This window comes from Poecilia reticulata, linkage group LG11, assembly GCF_000633615.1.
Source record: "Poecilia reticulata strain Guanapo linkage group LG11, Guppy_female_1.0+MT, whole genome shotgun sequence".
NCBI classification, from domain to species: Eukaryota; Metazoa; Chordata; class Actinopteri; order Cyprinodontiformes; family Poeciliidae; genus Poecilia; species Poecilia reticulata.
The window spans coordinates 2,580,783-2,601,669 of record NC_024341.1 but is presented as its reverse complement, the minus strand read 5'-3'; the positions used below and the strand labels follow the sequence as shown (position 1 = coordinate 2,601,669).

Here is a 20,887-nt window from a genome sequence, read left to right as displayed (position 1 = left end):
GCACGCACGCACGCACGCACGCACGCACGCACGCACGCACGCACACGCACACACACTGCTCTGCTATTGGATGAGAATGGCAGCAATTGCTGGTGTAAATGAATCTCTGGAGGAGCGGAGGAAGCTCAGGTAGTTTTCTGGCTTTGGCTCTTCAACAGACGGACTCTGTTGGTGCACACAGCCAACCCTGAGCCTCTCCATCATGAAGGAAAGAAACATGAATAAACTGGTTGATGAAAGCTTCGATTACAACTGGTGTTTAATCCAGCTAGTGTTTATGGCTCTTTGTGGAGACGTTTATGCTCACCTTCTTTCAGATATCCGGACTTCAAGTGGCTGTTTGTTCCTGAAGCATAAACTGACTTCCTGCTTTCGTCTTTTCTTCTCTTTCTGCTCGTTGGCTTTTCTATTCGCAATGTCATCTGTCGGCAGCTGAACCTTTACCATCCGCTCATGGTCTATGCAGTAGAGGGGAGTGCTGTAGACCTGAACTCGGAAAAAAAGAAAAATAAATGAACCAATTCTGCCTCTTGCATGGCAAGGGAAACCAAACCTAGGAACTCACTATGAACAAAGTGTTATATACCATTTGTTACAGACTTACATGTCAATAGTTTGTCTTTGATGACCATAACTATAAATGTTTTTATAAGTTGCAAAATATTTTTGAGAATCACAAGTTCCAAAACCACATTTTTTCAAAGCAACAGGTTATTTGTTTCTTGAATGCACTTCTGATTTGTTTGAAAAATCTATGTAGTTTATTTCTAGGAAAAACAGACAGAACAATAACTAAAAATCGCTTACACTTCAGATCAGATGAAGCTAACTTCATCTGATCTTACTAGTTTAAAAAGTCATTTTAAAATATCTCTCATCGTCACAAGAGATGTTTTAATCTCCATCCAAACAACCGGCCAAGCAACCAGGGCTTGACCACCCCCTGGTGTGGTCTTAATCTCTTATATTAATAGGAGGGTCCAAAAGTTATCAAAGTAATTTTAACAATTCAAAAAGGAACAATTAAATACAGATTTTGGTTCAAAATTACCTTACGTATAAGTTAGAAATTAATAGAACTCATGATTTGCAAAAATTCAACATAAATGGTCACAACAATGATCAACAAACTTTTGATGCTTCCAGAATTGAAGTTCTATTGTATGTAATGATCTGTCTTCTCAATCTGAACATTTCTTAGACAAAAAAAACTCTCACAGGTCAGTGCAGTATCTACCTCAGTAGAGCAGAGACGTTTGCAGTCCTCATCCTCCAGGGATTCGGTTATCCTGACAGTCATGGATGATGTAGTATAAATGGAGGAAGTGAGCCTCTGCTTACAGTGCAGTAGCGAGAGTACAGTCTTGCTACAGAGCCCAGGTGGGTTGGGGTCATAGCCACTGGTAGACCACGATGAATACACCGAGGGCTCCTGTTCATCCAGAGTCGATGGATTTGGCTTTATGTAGTTCAAATAGCACCAGCTGTTGCAAGTGCTTGAGAGCAGGCTGGGGTAAGAGGGTTCAGCACATGAGGCTGGAGAAGAAACATCTGGTAAGCATGACAGAGTTTCCTGTTTGAGTTCTTGACTCGGTGTATTAAGTGCTGATATGTTGGCACATCCAACCTCCTTCTCCTCTTCTTCTTTTATTCTTTTCTGCTGCTGTTGTGACTCAGGGATGAGCTCTATACTGTTTGAAGGGGAAAGCATACGCTTGTTGCTACTGGATCCTGGACACCTTGGGCCATCCTCAGACCATGATTGCAAGTCTAAACTTGTATTTGGGTGGTTTCTGAGTTCGGCTGTTGAAAGACATACTTTAGGTGAGATGCCGTTGAATGCATTGTGTGGCCTCTGGGAGATGGACTGAGATAGAGTAGTGTATATGGCACATGCTGGGGTGAGAGTGTCTGTCTGGAGACGAACAGCTACTGCTGGAGATGTAAATGGCCTCAGTTCTTCTAAATTGTATGTGATATGAGGGGTACGTTGGTGAATGTGGGAGTTACTGGTAGGCCCCTCGGTGTATGTTTGATGTTGTGGAGGAATCTCTAGTTTCAGCCCAGTAGACACAGGAAGATAGTGGGCTCGGGCTGCCCCCAAGGGTCCATATGAAGGATTAGTCTGCGGTACTCGAGGAGGAACCTGCTCTGGATGGATGTAAGAAGCCTCCTTTATCACATCTACTGAAGGTTCGTAGCTTTTTGACAGTTCTGTGCTTCCTTTTAAGTGAATATTTTGACTGAGTTTCCACTTGGTGAGAATCTCTTTGCACTGCGATCCCTCTGGAATACCCAAGACTCTGACACTTGATAATGGGGGAGAGGAGGACCTGCTGCCATAAACAGTAGTCTGACTTCCTTGAGAACATCTGTCAGAGCTTACATGTTCTGGACTATGGCTCAGGACAGTAGCATGCCCTTCCTCATCATCTTGATCTCGGATTACTGCATGTCTCATGAGGAGACATCTTCGTCTCTCTTTCCATCCAACTGCAGAGCGTTCAGGCGAAAGACTACTATAGTCAAATGATTTACTGCGGGTCTCGGCCATTTCAACACCAGGTTGTGGGTCATGAGGGGCTTGCTCAGATGCTGAGCGCCTCATCTCTCTTTGATGATGAACCCCAGGCACAGTCAACATGTGAGGGGCTCTTGATCTCCTCAGCGCTGTTGATGTCATTACCTCCATGTCTGGTCTGCTTGGTTCCTCAAAAGATGTAGAGCGGCTGGACGCGTATGATGCACTGCTGTCCTGACTGGGGCTACGGGGCAGAGACATGGAATCAAAGCTAGAGTCACCTGAGGACTGGGCAGCCTCAGCTAAACGCAAGCGCTTCTTCTTTGGGGGAAGCTTTTCAATGGGAAGCTGTGCTAACGAGGGGCTCCTCTGTGGCCAATGAAAATCATCAAGCTTCTCCAATTTTTTCTCTGCCAAGTTTGGTTCTTTTGAGTTATCTGGGCAAATATTTAAGTCTTCTGTTACAAGTATTTCTGGAACCTGCACATTATTTTGACGGACCAGCTTTCGGCTGGTAGGTTTAACTGATTGATGTTGGGGTTGGGTTTTAGAGATAGGACAATTTTCTTTATGAGGTGGAGAGCTGTTTGTTATTTTCAGGCTTTGATATTCATGACATGAAGATTCTTGTTTTTCAAATAAACTAGTGTGCTGAATAACAGAGCAGGTCTGCAGTGCTGGCCGTCTAGGGCCCTCAACAGCTACAATAACCTCATCTTTGCACCGTCCTGATGAAAGAGCCGAAGGGGACAATGAGAGGTCATCAGAATCAAAACTATCCTCTTTTCTTCTCTTACGCATTGTTGAGACTCCGGCTCTGACTACATGGTTACTTAGCTGTGAGCTCTCCATTGGACTCATTACCATTTCATTTTGCGGATAATGTGCATGGCATAGGTTTTGCTTGTGTTTCTTATATCCTTCCCAATCCTTGCAACCAGTGCCACAGGCCTCACATTCATATGGCTGTGGTTGACGTTGCCTCTGACCAGATACTGTGGTTACACTGTTGCAGGAAAATGTATGCGATATCTCTTGTTCTTGTTTCGTAGGCTCAGAACCTATAGGGATTTCGATGGCTGGTTGCCTTCTTAGTGTTCCAAAACGGCGCGGCGTTTGAGTTTCAGAAGGTTTTTCATCAAAGGACTGAGTTTGACGAAATTTACAGGGAACAGTACTTGAAGTGTCTAATGAACTTGATGCAGATGGCATTGAAAGACTTCTAACCATGGAGGCAGAAGATATTTGGCAAGAAGGCTGCTCCACTTTTAGGGATGCATGATGAAATTTTTCGCAGGGAACTCCCATACTGATGGAGCCTGTTGTTTTATACCCAAGATTTCCAGATTTAGGGATATGAATAATGGGTTCTTTGATGCTAGGACTCTTTTGGGCCTCTGAACTATTCTTTCTAGTCAGTGAAAATCTCCTTGGTTTTACACTGTCGATTTTACTGGTATCCACCACTGCCTCGTTGATAGTGATGAGTTTTGTGATATGATCAATGACTTGCTTTTTGGGGACACTGAATGAGATGTTTTTTTCCTCATGACCAGGGAGATTCTGGTCATGATGACGGGACATTCTCTGTAGTTGTCCAAGGCGTCCATATTTACCAAGGATGATCTCCGCATAGCTTTTGGCACTTGTGTTCGTGGGACTGTCTTGTGGTTGCTCTGTACTTTCAGAACGGGAGAAGTAGCCAGATTCTGTACTGCCTCTGCTACCTAAAATGAGAGAGGAGGTCTTTTCATCAGAAGAGTCCTGAGAGCAATGTTTCCCTCTACTTAGACGAAGGGCCAGTCTCTTTTTCACTGCAAAGGAGTCATTGCTGAGTCCAGTTCTGTCCTTTGCCACATCAACTTCAGGATTCTTAACCGAGGCCACGCTGTTTTGTCTACTTGTAAGGGCTGAAGCAGAGGATAGATGTCGTGTTTCATCCTCTGATTCAGTGACCTGCTCTTCTAAAGATTTTGGCTCCCCAATTGCCAAGCCTGCCTTTACCTTGTGGGTATGTGATTTGCGGTGTTTGTACAGGTTGCTCTTTGTCTTAAAAGAGAACCCACAAGGGGCACAAGGATAAGGTCTTTCGCCTGTATGGGAGCGAATATGTTTCTGTAGAACACTGGGCTTTGCACATGCACGGCCACAGTAAGTGCAAACATATTTGCCTGGTTTCTGAGGTTTGCGTTCACGTTTCTGTTTGGGATTGTCCTCTTGGGTTTCTGATGCAGACTGGATAGTAGCGTCTTGAGTACAAGGTAAGCCTCCTAGAGACGAACAGGAAACTGTAGCTTCTTCTGTTGCTGCCTCTTGTTTGTGTTCCAGCTCTGTATCAGAGGCAATGCTCTGACGCTGGTGCCTAAGACGTTTACGTTCAGGGTTATGTCTTCTGGACAGCTTGGGCACCTGTGCTGTACATTGAGACTTTGGGCAAGCAGTTGGTTGTTGTTGAGATGTCTGGAATGGAGACTTGCACCGCAGACCTTGCTGAAGAGATTTTGATTGATGTTGTTCTTGACCTCCAGTCTGCTCCCCAGTTGTTTTCTGACAATGCAAGGCCTCCATAAACAAGAAGGAAATCCCCAGGTAGACACTTGATTTGCGTCTGCCTCAACCAGGCCACAGAATCAAAGGCAAATCTTTAACTGGGTTTCACATAAGGTGGTTTGGTCAACTTGCCTACCTGATGTAAGTGGCAGGCTTCATGATTCTTGCTTTATTGACTCAATCTTGATTGCTTCATAGCAAACAATATCAACTACAGAGCAGTGACATCAAATAATCCAGTTGTTTGGGGAAGGAATTCCTATGCAGTGCTGATCCAGTAAAGGTAACATGGAGCATTTATCCAGTTTTCAGACTCATTTGAATGTATGATTCCTGTCTTCTGAACATTATGATCTGTGAACACAAAAAATGATAAGTTCATTTATAATTGTAGTTGACAGATTATCATATTGTTTATTTCAAATTATTCCAAATTAATCAGAATCGTAATTTCTTCTATTGTCATTGTGCACAAAGAAAGCACAACAAAATTTAAAAACTGTTATACATGTATATTTTTAACATTATCCTGCTTTCTGAAGATTTTAAATAAAAATCCTTTCTGTAACTTTTGTAGAAAACTTTATGTCGATGACACATGAATAGCCAAGCTTTTCCTGCATCACTTTCCTAAAATAATGACCAAAGTTATTTTTTGCCCCAACATGAGGTGGTGATTTTTTTCTCTTTTTGTGCAAAAATCAGTTTTGGTAAAAAAAAAACAATTTAGGTCATTATTTTAAGAAGGTGGCGATATGCAGCCCTCTGCTCTAAAGCTAGCATTTCTAGAAACAAACGGTCACACACACCCTAAGTTCTACTTGAGGACCAACACACACAATCATAATAAAAAGCAACTCAATTTTACTTTGACTCTGGCCTTTTATGTCAGGAGATTTTTAAAAATGACCATCTTTACTACAATCTGTCCCCAGATACGCAAAAATGCATAACAGAAACCAAGTGGTCATTATTTATTAACAGTTTAAAAAATATATAGAGAACTTGTGTATTGGACTCTTGCTATCTCTTTTAGATTTAAAAGAAAAACTATTGTCAGGTGTTACCAAACTTCAATCAAATTCACCTAAATAACCGACCAAGCAGGTGTGACTACCAGCATACCAGCAGAAGGAGAGAAGGTCTGGATCACACATGTAAGGAAATACATCAGTAATATTCTTTCAGAACTACTTGTTGTTTCCTCTGCCATCAATCTGAAGTCCATATTTGTACAGTGAGAAACATAAGTGACAAGACTGTAGCTTTCTATGACTGGACACTTAAGCAAATTCACCACACTAGCTGCATTTTTATTAGCCATAATACTGCAAATTTTGGTGCATTTCCATTAAGCGAATATAGTTCTGTAATTTCAATCTATCCACTATAAACCTGTACTGCAGCGCAGTACAGTGTAGCGTAGCAAAGACGCATGTAGTCTGGGCTTACTGGTGCTTAAAAAACCTATTTAAAATAAAAATAAGCAGTGCTTACCAGAGGACGTGGGGAGGTTTTTACTTGTTTAACATATCACCAAGCTTTGGATTCTAACATTTGTTTCTTCTACAAAGTGTAAACCTTTAAGAGCCACATTAGATCTAATATTTGATAAATATAAGCCATGTTTTTAGATTGTTCAAAGATCCCACCAAATGCAGTGGATGAATGGTCATTAACTATCAGTTCCTCCATGAATAAATTTCCCACTGCTATTATGTGCCAGCACACTGAAACAGTAAACAAGGCATCCCACGCACAGACCAGCTGGTTTCTACACCCACATTCTGGTGGAAGACGGCGAAGCTGCTGGATAATATCCAAATGACTGATAACAGGTTGATAACCATCTTTGAATTAACTTGTGGGAGAACTATACATGTGAAATTTGAACCTTCAACAAAACCATTTATGCTATAATAGGGTGTGTGTATAGAGTTTGTGCAAGTTATCTGGAACCAACATTACAAACTATGCAACATGCTTTCTTTAACTGAGAACAGAAAAAATAACTGTAGACAGTAAGGTGGTTACATATGTACAAAAAGGTTCTGAGTCTAATTTCAGTCTTGAGGATGACAGCACATAAATGCTGAAATACAAAAAAAAACAATTGAAAATACATTTTTAACAGGATCTTGTCCATTAGAAATGTGTCTTATTTAATATCTTGCAATTTGCTAATCTCCGTCTCGTATACTGCAGGTTACAGACATATCTTGGTGAAATTTGTGTGACATCAACAAGTGAGCTAACAAAGCAAAGGAATATAAATTTAGTTTGAACTAAATAACATTATCCTCCAACATTCCACTAAAATAAGATTTTAAAAACACTTTTGTATCTAAAAGTGTTTTTAAAATCTTTTAAATACCAACAATTTCCAAAGTTATTTTTCGCTTTTTCAGCTCCACTTCCAAAATCATGACTTTAACTCAGCCTGTAGTCGGGCTGTTGCAAGTTTGAGTTGAGACTGATGTGAGCGCATACATCTTTGGAAATAAAGAATACCATGTGGTAAGTGTGTTTACATCTCACACACACTCACTCAACGTGTGTTCCGGCAGCACTTGGCCCTGTGTCTCCGCTGTAACTTGATAATGTCGATGTAAATTAACTACACCACTAGCCAATCACAGACAACTCTTTCATCTAGGATTCCTTGCAAATCCTGCATTCACCCAGATAAACAACAACCAATCACAAACAGAAAGTTAAAATATTGCCCCAAGCAGCAGCCAGTGCTACACAAATATTACTTATTACTTAATCTCGGTCACCCAGGAGGGACTCAGAGAAAAGTCACTGCTTCTGCATATCAAGACAAGCCAGTGCAGGTGGATTGGGTATCTGGTCAGGACGCCTCCTGGGCTGCTCTTTGATGAGACACAACCCACCAGGAGGCCCAGAGGAAGACCCAGGACACACTCGTAGGGATGATGTTTCTTTGCTTGGGATTCCCCCAGAGGAGCTGGACCAAGTGGCTGAAGAGAAGGGAGGTCTGGTGCTCTCTGCTATAGGCTGCTACCCCATGGCCCGATCCCAGATAAATGGAAAACAATGGACGAGTGGATGTTAGAATACTGTAGTATATATAATGAGTAAGTCTAGCTTAACAGAGCAAACAGAGCAAAGCTGTACAAAATATTGTAACAGAGAACAGAAATTCCATAAAAAGTAGTTTGACATTCATGAAACCTTTATTCTATTTGGCTTTTAGAACTAGCTTAGATAAAGGCGATCATAAAATTGCAGCACATAGACAAGTTAAACCTAGATACAATGACTACATTATTGTAGCTAGTTTCATCATAAAGGTCAAAACATTGTATTCTCTCGCTGTCGTGATCGTCTCGTCTGCCACCTATGTCGTTGAGACCCGATTGAAAAATACCTCTCTCGTTTTTGTCAAATGGCTTGAATGCAGAGCCGACGACACAACTGGAGTTACCATGCTGCATGGAAAATGCAACAACTAAATGTAATATGTTTGACAAAACAGAACCCCCACCCCCAAAAGAAAATTTTATCTGGAATACACACATACTGGGTTGCTTAAAAAAAGCTTTTTTTTTAAATCTTGACAATTTCCTCTTCTCACTCTAATGGGCACCCAGCAGTGGTTCCTATGGTAACGGCCCTAAACCATGTGGTAGCAGATGGAAGGAGAGCTGGAGGGCTAAATTTATCTTCTAGCATCCTCACGGACAAAAGAGAGAGAGAGGAAGAGAGAGAGAGAGATTGGAAGGCAGGGTAAGGTGCCTCCCCCTCAGGAGCTGCTTCTTTTTGGGAGAGAGTACATTGCTAAAAATCAATAGTTTAGAAGCCTTGAATTTGTACAGCTATGATTCTGCATCCTTTTAGACGGTTTTAGGAAGAACAATATCTCAAATGTAATGACTAGTACTGAGTTTTCCAATGAAGAAAAAAATGGAACCCTTCCTTTGCTACATTTTACCTATTAGGTTTGACCAGCGAACACATTTACTGATTATTCAAGGATGCAAAATTCAACTTATTTCATCTTAAAAACAGCGTTTAGCTCCCTTATCTGTGTTCCCACCATGATGTCAGCTGAGGAGTTCATCAGCACCTTTCCAGGGTCCTCTCAGCTGTACACCACCTTCCCCTTTGTGTGTGCGTGTGTGTGAGAGTACGCAGCGTTAAGGACTGCTCCCACAGGTCCACGCGAGGAGACTGGCTGCACAACACAGGCAACTCATTCACTCCCAATGTGAGCTGCAGGCTGTAATACACACACATCCCACAGACTCCACACTGCATGCATCATCCTCTGCTCCATTCACACACACACGCACACGCACACACACACACACACACACACACATGCTTCTTACAGAAGATGCACCGTCTGCACACCTATAAAATTGGCACAAAATGTTCAGCTCCCCTCCGAATCTCCCAGAGTACGACGGCGCAACAATCCTTGTGTTTGTTTTTTTTCCTCTGCCGATGCAGTGCCCGCTTGCAGCAACAAAGACATGAATGGAGCAAACTCACGCAGTCACGTCACACACTTAAAATGGTCAGAATGAACGTGGATGACGGAAAAAAAAGAGGGATGAGCATGAGGGCTGATTTACCTGGCTGCAGGTGGGGATGTCCTCGGCTTGTGAATGACGGGAAGCAGAGAGGAGGAAGGAGAGGCAGGAAAAGGATGAATGAGAGTGACGGTGACGAGAGGTACACGAGTCTCCACTCTACGTGTGCTGCACTGACAAACAGGTAGCTGAGTATGTTACGCGTATGAATGAGGAGGAGGGGACACTATGTATACCCCACACACACCCCCGCCTCATCTCCCTCTCGTTGGGGTCAAAGTTAGGCAGCAGCTCCGTATTTGGAAGTTGACGTAAGCTCGTGTTTCTTTTGGCAGGCATCTTGGTCTGCACAGCTGGCAGGTATGCAGTGCGAGTGGGTCGCCGTTTGATGCAAGTCGAGGAAAAGACTTAAGAAACACACATTCAGGTCGTCTTTACATCGACGGGTGTGACGAGCTTTGCTCTCAGAAAACTCTGGAAAGAATGAGGACATGTAAGGATCGAAGAATGGAGAATGTCCACAGTGTTCCTGCCAAGATCTGGCCGAGAAGAATTCAGGCAAACCTGACATCATCGCTTCAATATGCTACTCTAAATGACTGAATGTTCATGCACACATGTGGGGCATCGAGAGGGCACCAGCTAAGGATCACATGAAGGCAAGGAGTGAGCTAATCTGGCTGTTAAAGAGGGGAACGGAGGAAGGCCAGATGCGTCCTTCCTTTAGCAGGCAACAAGTTCTTGTGAATCAGATTGGAGACATAGTCCGGTTTGCGGCCAAAGCTCTGGGTTCTAAGTGAAATCTTTATATTAGGTCATTTGGAACAAAAAGTTCCTGCTGCAAAACTTTTTACATTCACAAAGATCAAAACTAATCCTACATCATTTCATCTGTTTCTTTTTATGTCTCTTCTCTGTCTTCTGATATTGCCCGGTCGCGGCAGATGGCCGTTCGTACTGAGCCAGGTTCTGGTTCTGCTGGAGGCCCCTTTAAAGGGGAGATTTTCCTCTTCTCTACTCCACGGTATGAAGGATTACTGTAAAACCAACAACACAACACAATGCAAGTGATTGTCAACTGTCACTATGTGCTCATCATGAAGGAGTTAATGCCGCAAGTCAGTAGCTGCATTGCTATTATAAATGTGCCCAAAACTACGTTGATATCATGCTAATGGCTAAAAAAAAAACAATGTCAGAATTGTGGTGTTTCCACTAAATAAGAAACAATTAAAATCACACATTAATAACTGTTTATGCAATAAGTCATTAAAAATCATGCCGCCATAATCCTTCAACTACTTCCTGTGTTCATGGTTTGATCCAGTGGCAACATTCTGTTGTTGATCGTGACTCATGTGACGTAAAAAATGTGTTTCCATTCAAGTTTTCCAAAATAAACACCTCATCCTCGCGCCAAAACTATTTATCAAAGATTTTCAAAGTTGACCTGCTTCCATTAAGCAAATCAATTTTAGAAATGTCAGATAGTGTGAGTATATGGTCAATGGAAACATACCTTGAAGCAACCTGCTGGGCTTCCTTTGATAGAAACAGTTTAAACTATTTTGAATAATAAACTAAGTGTACTGTGATTAGTACACTTAGTTTATTAGGTACCAAATCCTTTTGTAACTAGAATTAATATAAATGATTGAATTGAAATAATTTTTTGTAAAGTGCTTTGTAAAGTGTGAATTGGCGCTAAGAAATAAACTTGATAGAAATTGAAAATTTCTTAACAGTCACTTTGTAACTTTGCCAAAATGACGTCAGACTCTGTAATTTTCTCTGAAACCGTCTCTGATGTCACCAGTGACGACATCAACTGTGGTTTAAGTTAGTGGCCCCCAACCCTGGTCCTCAGGGCCCCTGTCCTTTATATTTTAGATGAGTCTCTGTTTCAATACACCTGACATCCGTCCATCAGGGTCTCCATGAAAACATCCCAGTCCTGCCCATAAGAACATAAAATAATGTATCAAATTATTAAATATTAAATTATTAAATTATTATATATTTACTAAATTATTTCTGTATTTATATCCAGTTTTAATGAACTGACTTATTTAAATAATGGTTTCTTTGTGTGCTTTTAGGTCTCTTTTTCAACAAGAGTATTTCCACCGCCTTGTGGTTCCCATGAAGCATTGCAGGCAGTTGAGACTAGCAGAGTTCAGTGAACGCCTTGAATGTTCCTGGCTGTTTGCAGGAAATGGAACATAAGCTTAAATCCTCAGGATTTAAGTTCCACTGCAAAAAGACATTTTGGTTATTTTAAGTTTATGACAAGATATACTAAACACTTTCCACGCCGTTTTTGACAAATGTTTACTGAGGTTAGGATCTGCTGAAAATAAAAGTGATTGCGACCTTCAACATTTTGGTTTGTTTATTCTTATATTATTTGTGCATGACACAAAAACCAATATTGGTTTTAAATCTACATGTCTGCCTTCTTGGATGCGACAGAGCTGACAGTGTTAGACTTTTCCGTGGATGATGCTCAGACTGGAGCTGGGGCTTATCTGCTTGGAGTATCACAGTGTGAACATCCTGCTACATGACACATTTCTACAACACTTTTTTTTCTTAGATTTGTAGGACGGTGGCCATTGTGCAAAAGACAGGTCCATTTTGGACCACGTACTCAAAAGAAAGCACAATTTAGTGAGACTGAATAAGCCAACAGTCATGTTTTTGGACTGTGGAAGGAAGCTGAAATACCTGGAGAGAACACACACATCCATGGGGAAAGCAAGCAAATGCCAACCAATAGCATTGCCCCAAGATATTTCAGCTTCCCATGCTGCATTTTGTTTCCGATATTTTACATATGTAGTAGGAAAAATTCCACACATTTTTAATTTGGAGTTGTTTCATAAAAAAAATCTGCCAATAGGTTAATCCACAATCCTGAACCATAAACAGGCTGCCTACTACCACAAGTCTCCTCCTCAGAGCTGTGGACTCTAACCAAGCTTTCGTCTCACATAGCACCCCACGCCTCCGCCACGCAGCTCCTCCAGACTAGCGGCAGCAACAGTTAGCAAACACCAGGTGGAACTGTGAGTGTTTAGCTTATCATACAAACTACTCTTAAGAACGGTTGTGAACGGCATAATGGAGGAGTATTGTAGTGATGACGTACTGAAGCCTGAGTGTTGGAAAGAGTAGGAGTTTCTTAAAATGACAGAGGCCAATTTCAAAGCATCAAACTGCAAAGTCAAATTTCTTTTAAGTTATGTCTGACACATACTGGTGGTGGGACTTCATTGAAATTTTTAACCGAATTAATTGCATGGTTTGTAAGGAATTAATCTCAAGAGGATTTTAATCGGAAGCCACATAGACAAAATAAGCAATGTTTTTAATGAAAAAGCCTTTTGCTGATAAATTGAGTCAACATATATACAAGCTAAACAAGTACAATATTTATTGTTTCTAATCTGTTATTTATGTTATTCAACCTTCAGATTGGTGCTAAGCGCTATCATACCCATTTAAATTTTAAGGGTTTCAAGAACCTTATTCATGGGGAAAAAATGACATTAGCGTTAGCATGCTGCTACAACATGTTTAGCATTGAGCAACTTTTAGGCTGTAGCTTTGCTCATAAGCTAACGCCTTTTAGCACAACTTGACCACAACAATAGTCTTTGCCAACATCCAATCAGATACATTTTTGAAGCTAAAATTAATTTATTTTTGGCTGAGAGAAGCGGCTTTGTCTATCATTGTTGTTAGCAGATGTCGCTTGTGCGTCAGATTTCTAGGCGTTCCAGAAACACAATACAAAAGTTCCAGATTGGGGCTTTGCATAGTAAAAAAGAAATTCAAATAAAAATCTTTAACCCGTTCAAATCTGTGGAGTTACTTAATCAAAATGAACATGTGAAAAATAGACAGCATTTGTACAACAACTCAAGGTAACATAGTTACTTAATTATGCTATAAAACAACAAAAGTGTGCCTGTAAAAAAACATAATTCTATCCGTTTAAAAGGCCATTAAATGCCACTAACAACAAACTGTTCCTCTAACACTCTTTACTGCAGTCCAGGTTGGTCTGAACTGCTTTACAACCTCTGAAATGCATTAGTACTCACTATTTAGAATCAGCCACAGCATGTCTGAAGTGAAATGTTGTTGTTCAAACTGTTTAGATTGAGCTCAACATAAAAACCAAGGATGAAGAAAGTCTTTTTCTGGTCAAGACTTCCCAGCAATAAATAAAACTGTCTGGATCTACAAAGCAGGAGTGTGCCTTTTACTACAGTTTGTGTGTGCGAAGGTGTACCCAACCAATAAATCGAGCAGTAGAACCACAACCACAAGGTCCTGTTGCCTTCCTGCAGACACCAAGCCACAGATTGACCAAAGACCCCCACCCTTCATGGCACAGCCACAAGCCATAACAGAACAGATGCGCGTCTCAACCCTAACCTGCCTTGATGGCCACAGAAAACAGCAGCGTGACCAAAGCAGAGCAGGCTACGCTGTCTCCATTTAAACAGTCCTCAGAGATAAATAGTTGCCTACACTACAGAAACCTTTGCAAATGTGTTCTGTGTTGACAGATGTTTAACAGAACCCAGCTATGGTGGACACTGCTGGTTTAGATTCACTAACTCAATTCTATGCATGTACTTCTATAAGGCGGCCCTTCATAGAAGCCATGTTGTCTTCTGCTAGCTATTTACATTTGCTAGTGAACACATCCATGACTGATTTTGACACTAATTAAGTGAGAAATATCAATCCAAAAAGTATAGTGTCGTCAAAACGATCCATGATTTTAATGTGACGTTTGGTGTTTATTCAGCTTCCCTTCTGCATTACAGCACAAAACAATACAAAGAGCTGTGGAAACATTTAAAGACTGGGTAATGTTACATGTTAATTGATTAATTAAAATTAACTTAATTAATAGTAAAGCTGTTAAAACATTAATTGTGATTATTCACTTTCAAGGAAACTCACTTTACAAAAGAGACTTTTATGGCTTTGTTTTTACTCAGACAGTCTTTAAAAGTGTTGAAATAAATTTTGCATAAAACAATCACAATATAACTCAACTAAATTACATGACAAACATATTTTTAGAGCATTCACTGTTTTAAAAGTGTTATCAATTAGTGCAAACTGCAGTTTGGTACCTCAGAACAGTCCAGAGTCTCAGCAATGTCAATCACAATCTTGTGATGCTGCTCACACCCTACCCATCCTCTCCTTACTCTCTGCTACACTTCAACTAGCAGAGCCTGCCATCAATGCAGAGCCTGCCATATATATATATANGTTTTGTTTTTTTTAAAGTTACATACTGCAAAGTTGTAAAGTTTCCATTATTTTCCCTGATGCTTTTTAAATTTGTGATCTGTTGGTTTTGACGTTTTCTTATTTAATAAAGGAAGCAGCTCACATGCACAGTTAACAGTTTAAACCATTCTGTGCTCCACCACAGCTGTAACTTTAATGCAGCTCCTCAGCTGCTGAATCCTGGGCCAGATACTGTTGCTGCAGTTCTTTGGACGGCAACACGTGGATAAAACTGTCAATACTTTGTGGTCTTAAATTACAGAGCAGCAGAGCTGGCCATGTGCTGTACCAGCTCACTGGGCTATTGACCTCCTGTGTGTTACAGATAATTAAGTTATCATAATATTCACAGAGAATCAGTAACATGTTCATGTAAAGAAGTGTGAAAACTGCTTTTACAGTTGGGGTAAACTATAAAGAAGGATAAAGAATGAGGGCTTTGTACATGGTTAGAAAAAAGAAAAAAAATCCTTATTATAGAAAAAAATGACCAGCAGATTGCTATGTTTGACTCCATGTCTAATTCAGGATGTCTGTGTCAGTGTTTGTGCTTTTTGAGAGAGTGGGTTTCTGTTTAACCTCTGACTAAAACTGAGCATACAGTTCGGGGTTTCCCCCAGAAAACTTGCGAGGCCCGGTGATGGGGGCGCTGGACACCAGGTTTACTTAGTTTTAAAAAATGGCTAAAAGTTTGAAAATATCATTAGGTGTTATCAGAAGACACTGTTTACAATACCTGAACACAAACTATAAAGTTTTAAAAAAGGCAAATAAAAAAAAGAAAATAAAAGGAAAACATAAAATCAACAAACAAAGCTTAGCCTGGTGGGCGTGAAGGTAAAGCCTGGTGGCCCCCCGGGGTTACCAGGGAAACCCTGCAATTATTACCTCCATGATGACAATCTGTGCTGCTGAACCCTTGGCTTCCTCTCACTCCACTGGCTTCCTCTCACTCCACAGACCATTTTTCTGAGAACTGAGAATCGGTAGATCAGAAAAAATCTTAACATTAATCTCATTAATGTCTGTTTGAGGGATTTAAAATAAAGTTTGGGTATTTTTCAGCACTTAAGTCCTAGAATATAAACGTAGGCAATTGTTGATCAGTCACAGATTTTGAAAAAGTGCTGCAGCCGATGTGAGTGTGGATACTGTTCTCACAAGACACACTGCATGCTCTAATTATTAAAAGGTCTATGGATTATGTCAACCTTCTTCTGGGTTAAAAGTGACTTTAATTAGGAATGCATTGATCCATTATTCTAGCTCTGAGGAGGAGCTGCGTCTGGAAGGCGGGGCTAGGTCCAAACAGGAGTTTTGGTTTCCATGGAGATTAAGAAAATTCTGAAACATGCATGAAAGAATCAAGGCATCACTTCAAGTATGATTTTGATGCATAAATAACATTGTAACATGATGGAAGGCACAACAAATTTAGATTTAACGAACCCTGAAGACCTTTACAGAGCTGCTGGAATTGCTATTAAGTTTCTTTAAGGAAAACTTTGCAAGCTGTACATAAATTTCATTCCACTTCACAATCATGTCCTACATTATGTTCATTGACACATAAAATCTCAATAAACTACATTGCAGTTTGAAGAAGTAATGCGACAAAATGAATTATGGACACTTTTGAAACAAACTTACGGCCACCAATAAAGTTCAAAGGAACAGACGTCTCTGTCTGACTGAAGTCATCAATCAGTTCTTCACTGAACATACCGTTCTCCAGTCAGCTGTCGCATCATGCTAATTAGCCCCCACTGAATTGCAGCAAACAGTGGATGTGGCTTGTTAAAAAAAAGTTGCTCGTCAGTTTGCTTAGTGCTTTGTTGGGGGGAAAAAAAAGAAAAAAAAGTTGCTAGAGAGAACACTCTAGAACACTGGTCTACTTCATCAAATTGTGTGACCTTGTGCCTGTAGGCCAACAACAGAAACCAGGAGTTGTGTTTTCTCAGAAACTTTGAAGACCTCTGATCTGATTTTTGAAATCTGACCTTGACCTTCCTGGTTTCAAGTCTTCAATCTGGTTTCAAAATCCTGAAAAGTTCTGTATGTTTGAAAGTGTCCTGTTTGCATTGTTTTCAGGTCAAAGGAATAAATCATAAAATGACAAATTCTTGTCTACTAAACCTTGCAGATAATAAATATTTTGTTTCCACAGCCAGTGAGAAAAACTGCTCCTGCATTAAAAGACAGACAGAGAAGCTAAATCAGAGAGCTAATGGAAAACTAGTGAATAGCTGATAAAAACCACATGCAAAGCCAGGATGCTCACAGCCGGCAGTAGGTCTGCATGATGTGATATAACTCATATAGATCAATACTAATACAGTTGGGCCTCATGCATCTAGCTGTGCTGGGTGCTCAGCTTAAGCAGATTGCAGATTACAATAAATAGTGCATCACAAGCTGCTGGTATTTTTTTCAAAAGAAAGAAAAAGTTGACCTTTCTTTGCCCCCACTTCATTAAGAAGCACATTTACTTGGAGAATACACGCCGAGTTTATACCCTGTACAAACAAATTTACAAAAAAAGAGCGTTAGAGTTAGGAGTAAATTTCCGTCAAAGAAATCTCAGAAATCTTCTTGAAAAAAACATTACAATTTTCAAAAGAAAAATCCCAAGTTTTTTTTTTTTTTTTTTAATCTCGAGATATTTCCACAATTTTTCTAGAAAATTTCTGACAATCTCAAAAGTTCAGAATTTTTTTTCTGTTTTTGACCAGAAATCTATTATTACTTTTTTTTTCTATCCAAACAAACTCACATAAACACAAAGCTTACTTAAATTTCAAGGTGATGTAATGCAAACAGGGAGAAAGAGAGAGAGAGAGAGAGAGAGAGAGAGAGAGAGAGAGAGAGAGAGAGAGAGAGAGAGCCATATGTTCTCCTATTTCACCAACAGAGAATCAACAGACAGCGACGCAGCAGCCTGCCAGAGAAGCCTGGTTATTCAGGAATCCATACAGCCACACACACAAACGCGTATCGCTGCTGTAACTCTACACAGAGCGAATGCTTTGACATCCACTTATGATGCAGAGCAGTAATTGGGACAAGGCTGGCAGAGATACCGTGGTTCACCTGTAGGAGCTGCTGCAGCTGAGTCAGCAGCAGCTCTGTGGGAAATCAGGCTACCAGCGCCGCAGTCTCCATCACACAGAGATCACTGACCACAGACCCACAGAGGGGCCGGTCCACACAAACCCACAACTGCTGTTACATAACACTAAATCCTGCAGTCTGCTTCCTGCGCTCTGGAATCGTCCCAAGCTTTAAGGACGGCGGGGTAAACATGGAGATGACACCCAACAAACTCAAGATAATAGCAATAAAAAAAAACAGCTCCAGTTCTGTTCTGTTCTGCCTGCCTGTGAAGCCAGGGAGTCCAAAGTCAGTTTTTATCTGGCTCGACTCGCCTGGATCAAACAATGTTTTTTTTTTATTTTCAGAAATCCAATGCTGCACGTCTTTCTAAAACCCCCCATGTGGTCTGGACTTCTCTGGACCAGTCCGACACTTTCTTTTCCAAACTTTTGTTTCTTTATTAGAGTTCAAAAAATTCAACGCACTTGGAAATCTGTAACAGTTCAAACGTTACTGTGTGAAAGGATGTGTGTGAAACTGGCCCAGAGGACAGTAAACGATGACTGGGATTAATCGTGACAAATCGATTTTTTTTTTTAATTGCCAACTAATTTAGTAATCAGTTAATTGTTAACTGCAGTTTACAGACTCAGAAAAGGCCATTTGCTGAAAGAGGTGATTAAGCCAAAACTACACAAAATATAAAGAAATAAAAATACTTTTTGTCTCTAAATATGTTCTACCAAGAGCTCCTCATATGGCATATTGAAATTCTGTTTAAAAAAATCCTATTAAACGGTTTTACCCTAATCCATAAAATAATCAGCAGGTCAGTCCTTCAGTGTATTGATGTTCAGTCCAACAGAAAGGCTGGAGCTTCTCACATGTTGCTGTTAGAAATGTTTTTTTAGCTGCGGATGCCTCCTTTGTTACAAATGATCATGTGTTCACTAAAGGAATGATGCTACCGCATATAAGGCAATAAAATGATAATTTTCTAAATTTAAAAAAAAAATGATTTGTATATTTTAATGTATTTCTAAGATTGTATGAAAAGACCTAAATAAAAAAAAACAATCAGCATGATATCCCATTTTTAAAAATCTGATTAGATTGATTAATCGTCAGAAGAATGTTTTTATCGTCAGAATAATCGATTAGTAAAATAATCGCTAGCTGCGTTCCTAAATGAAAGCTGTGATGTTTGCCGAGCGGCCGGCTGACTCCAGGCATGAATGCGGCTTCATGTCGTGGCTTCTCTTCGTGAGTTCACGAGGTGATTTGTGAATGAGATGCTGCAGCTGATGGACCTTCTGCCTGACAGGCTGCTCTCTCTGCAGGGGCCCCGCAAAGCAGAGGCCCTTCCACCTCGCGGAGCAACCCAAGCTGGGTCCATACGCTCATGCCTGTAGGGTCACTGATGGCATCCTCTTCCTCCTCCTCCTGGCAGAGGACTGCTGCTCAGTCGGGGGAGCGACACATGCTCCCGTTCCCATGCTTCCCTCCACACACACGCCGTCCCTGGAGACACAACATCGGAGGGCGCACGGTGCACCTGTGCAAACTTTCTTTCCACTGAGCTTCCAAAAATCACCGTCGAAGAAATGTGCAGCCAACACACTTGGACATAAAAGAGAGTGTGTCCTTTCGCTAACAATGGAGGGAGTGGGTTTGTTGTGTAGGGCTGGCTGCCAGCGAGGAGGGAATCTGTTTGCACACTGGTGAGCTGGTGTGTCAGCAGCCGGGGGAAGACCGGGGTCACCTCCACCCTCCAGCACACACACGCACGCACACACACACACACACACACACACACACACGCACGCACACACACAGCTGTGCTTGCCCTGGAGATCCTCACACACCTCGGAGCTCGTTGCTTATGCTACGTCTTTAATCCTGCGTTCTTAAATGATAAATGTGTGATCCACGACAAGGGATTTGTTTAACCCCAGAGTATATCACAAGCAGATGTATTCCTCTCTCATAAGCCAAACGCTAGCTCAGCAGTCTCCGCCGCAGCACCAAGCATCGTTTTCATTGTTTCTGGATGTAGATTTGATGTGTTCACCTGCAGCCGAGGCATCAGAGTACACCGAGGTTTTAAAACGGTGCAGTTCCAAACCTGCTACAATATTTCCTTTGATTTAAAGTCATTTTTGTGAAGTGCCTGAGAAAGCGGACTCTTCTCCAGCTGGTTGGAACAGAAGCAACATCATGATGTCACTCCCAACCTGTGACTTCTGCTCTTGGAAATAAAGATTTTCCAGTCATGAAGCAGAAACTAAAGGAGCGTCACCCATTGATCTGGTGACGGTAACGCTTTTAAAAGCACACGGGGCAACTTGGAGTATGTAATCATGTTCTGCACAATAATCACTTGAAAGTACACTGGTGTTTATCACAGCACTTTACTTTTTTAAATTTCAACTTTTTTTCAAATTAAAACAAACTCATCTCAATAATCAAAATTTAACACAAATACTTTATTATGACGATGTAGAAATTGTTGTTTTGAGTGTTTTGCTAATTTATTAAAAATTAAAAAAACAAGAAATTACATTTACTAGTGATGCACCAGCATAAAAATTTGGCTCAACATTGTTATTATCAATTATTGATGTGATGGCCAATAACTGATATATACCAATATTATGCATATATCTTACAACTTTTTCAATTTGCTGAAATAAATGACCCCACCGCTGACTTCACCACTCTGCTTCAGCTAAACTCCCCACAATCCTTTGCTGCTTCACTATCACTGTCACATGACCAAACAAACAGCAAATAATGGCCTCCAGAAACAAACGGCAATAAGATGGAAATAAATATTGAT

At 40.8% G+C, this 20,887-nt stretch overlaps 1 protein-coding gene across 2 annotated transcripts in view; it reads right to left on the bottom strand.

Moving 5' to 3' along the window:
• Window positions 1-20,887, bottom strand: part of hivep3a (HIVEP zinc finger 3a) — a 33,356-nt gene that overhangs the window by 8,143 nt on the left and 4,326 nt on the right. The window contains exons 1-3 of one of the 2 annotated variants that reach the window (XM_017307578.1): window positions 9,676-9,863; window positions 1,238-5,425; window positions 308-486 (exon numbers count right to left, since the gene is read on the bottom strand). In XM_017307578.1, coding sequence (XP_017163067.1) covers window positions 308-486; window positions 1,238-5,089 — 4,031 coding nt within the window. In that variant the 5' untranslated portion in view covers window positions 5,090-5,425; window positions 9,676-9,863. Of the gene's footprint in view, window positions 1-307; window positions 487-1,237; window positions 5,426-9,675; window positions 9,864-20,887 lie in introns of those variants that run through there. The other variant, XM_008421527.2, reaches the window with a different exon arrangement.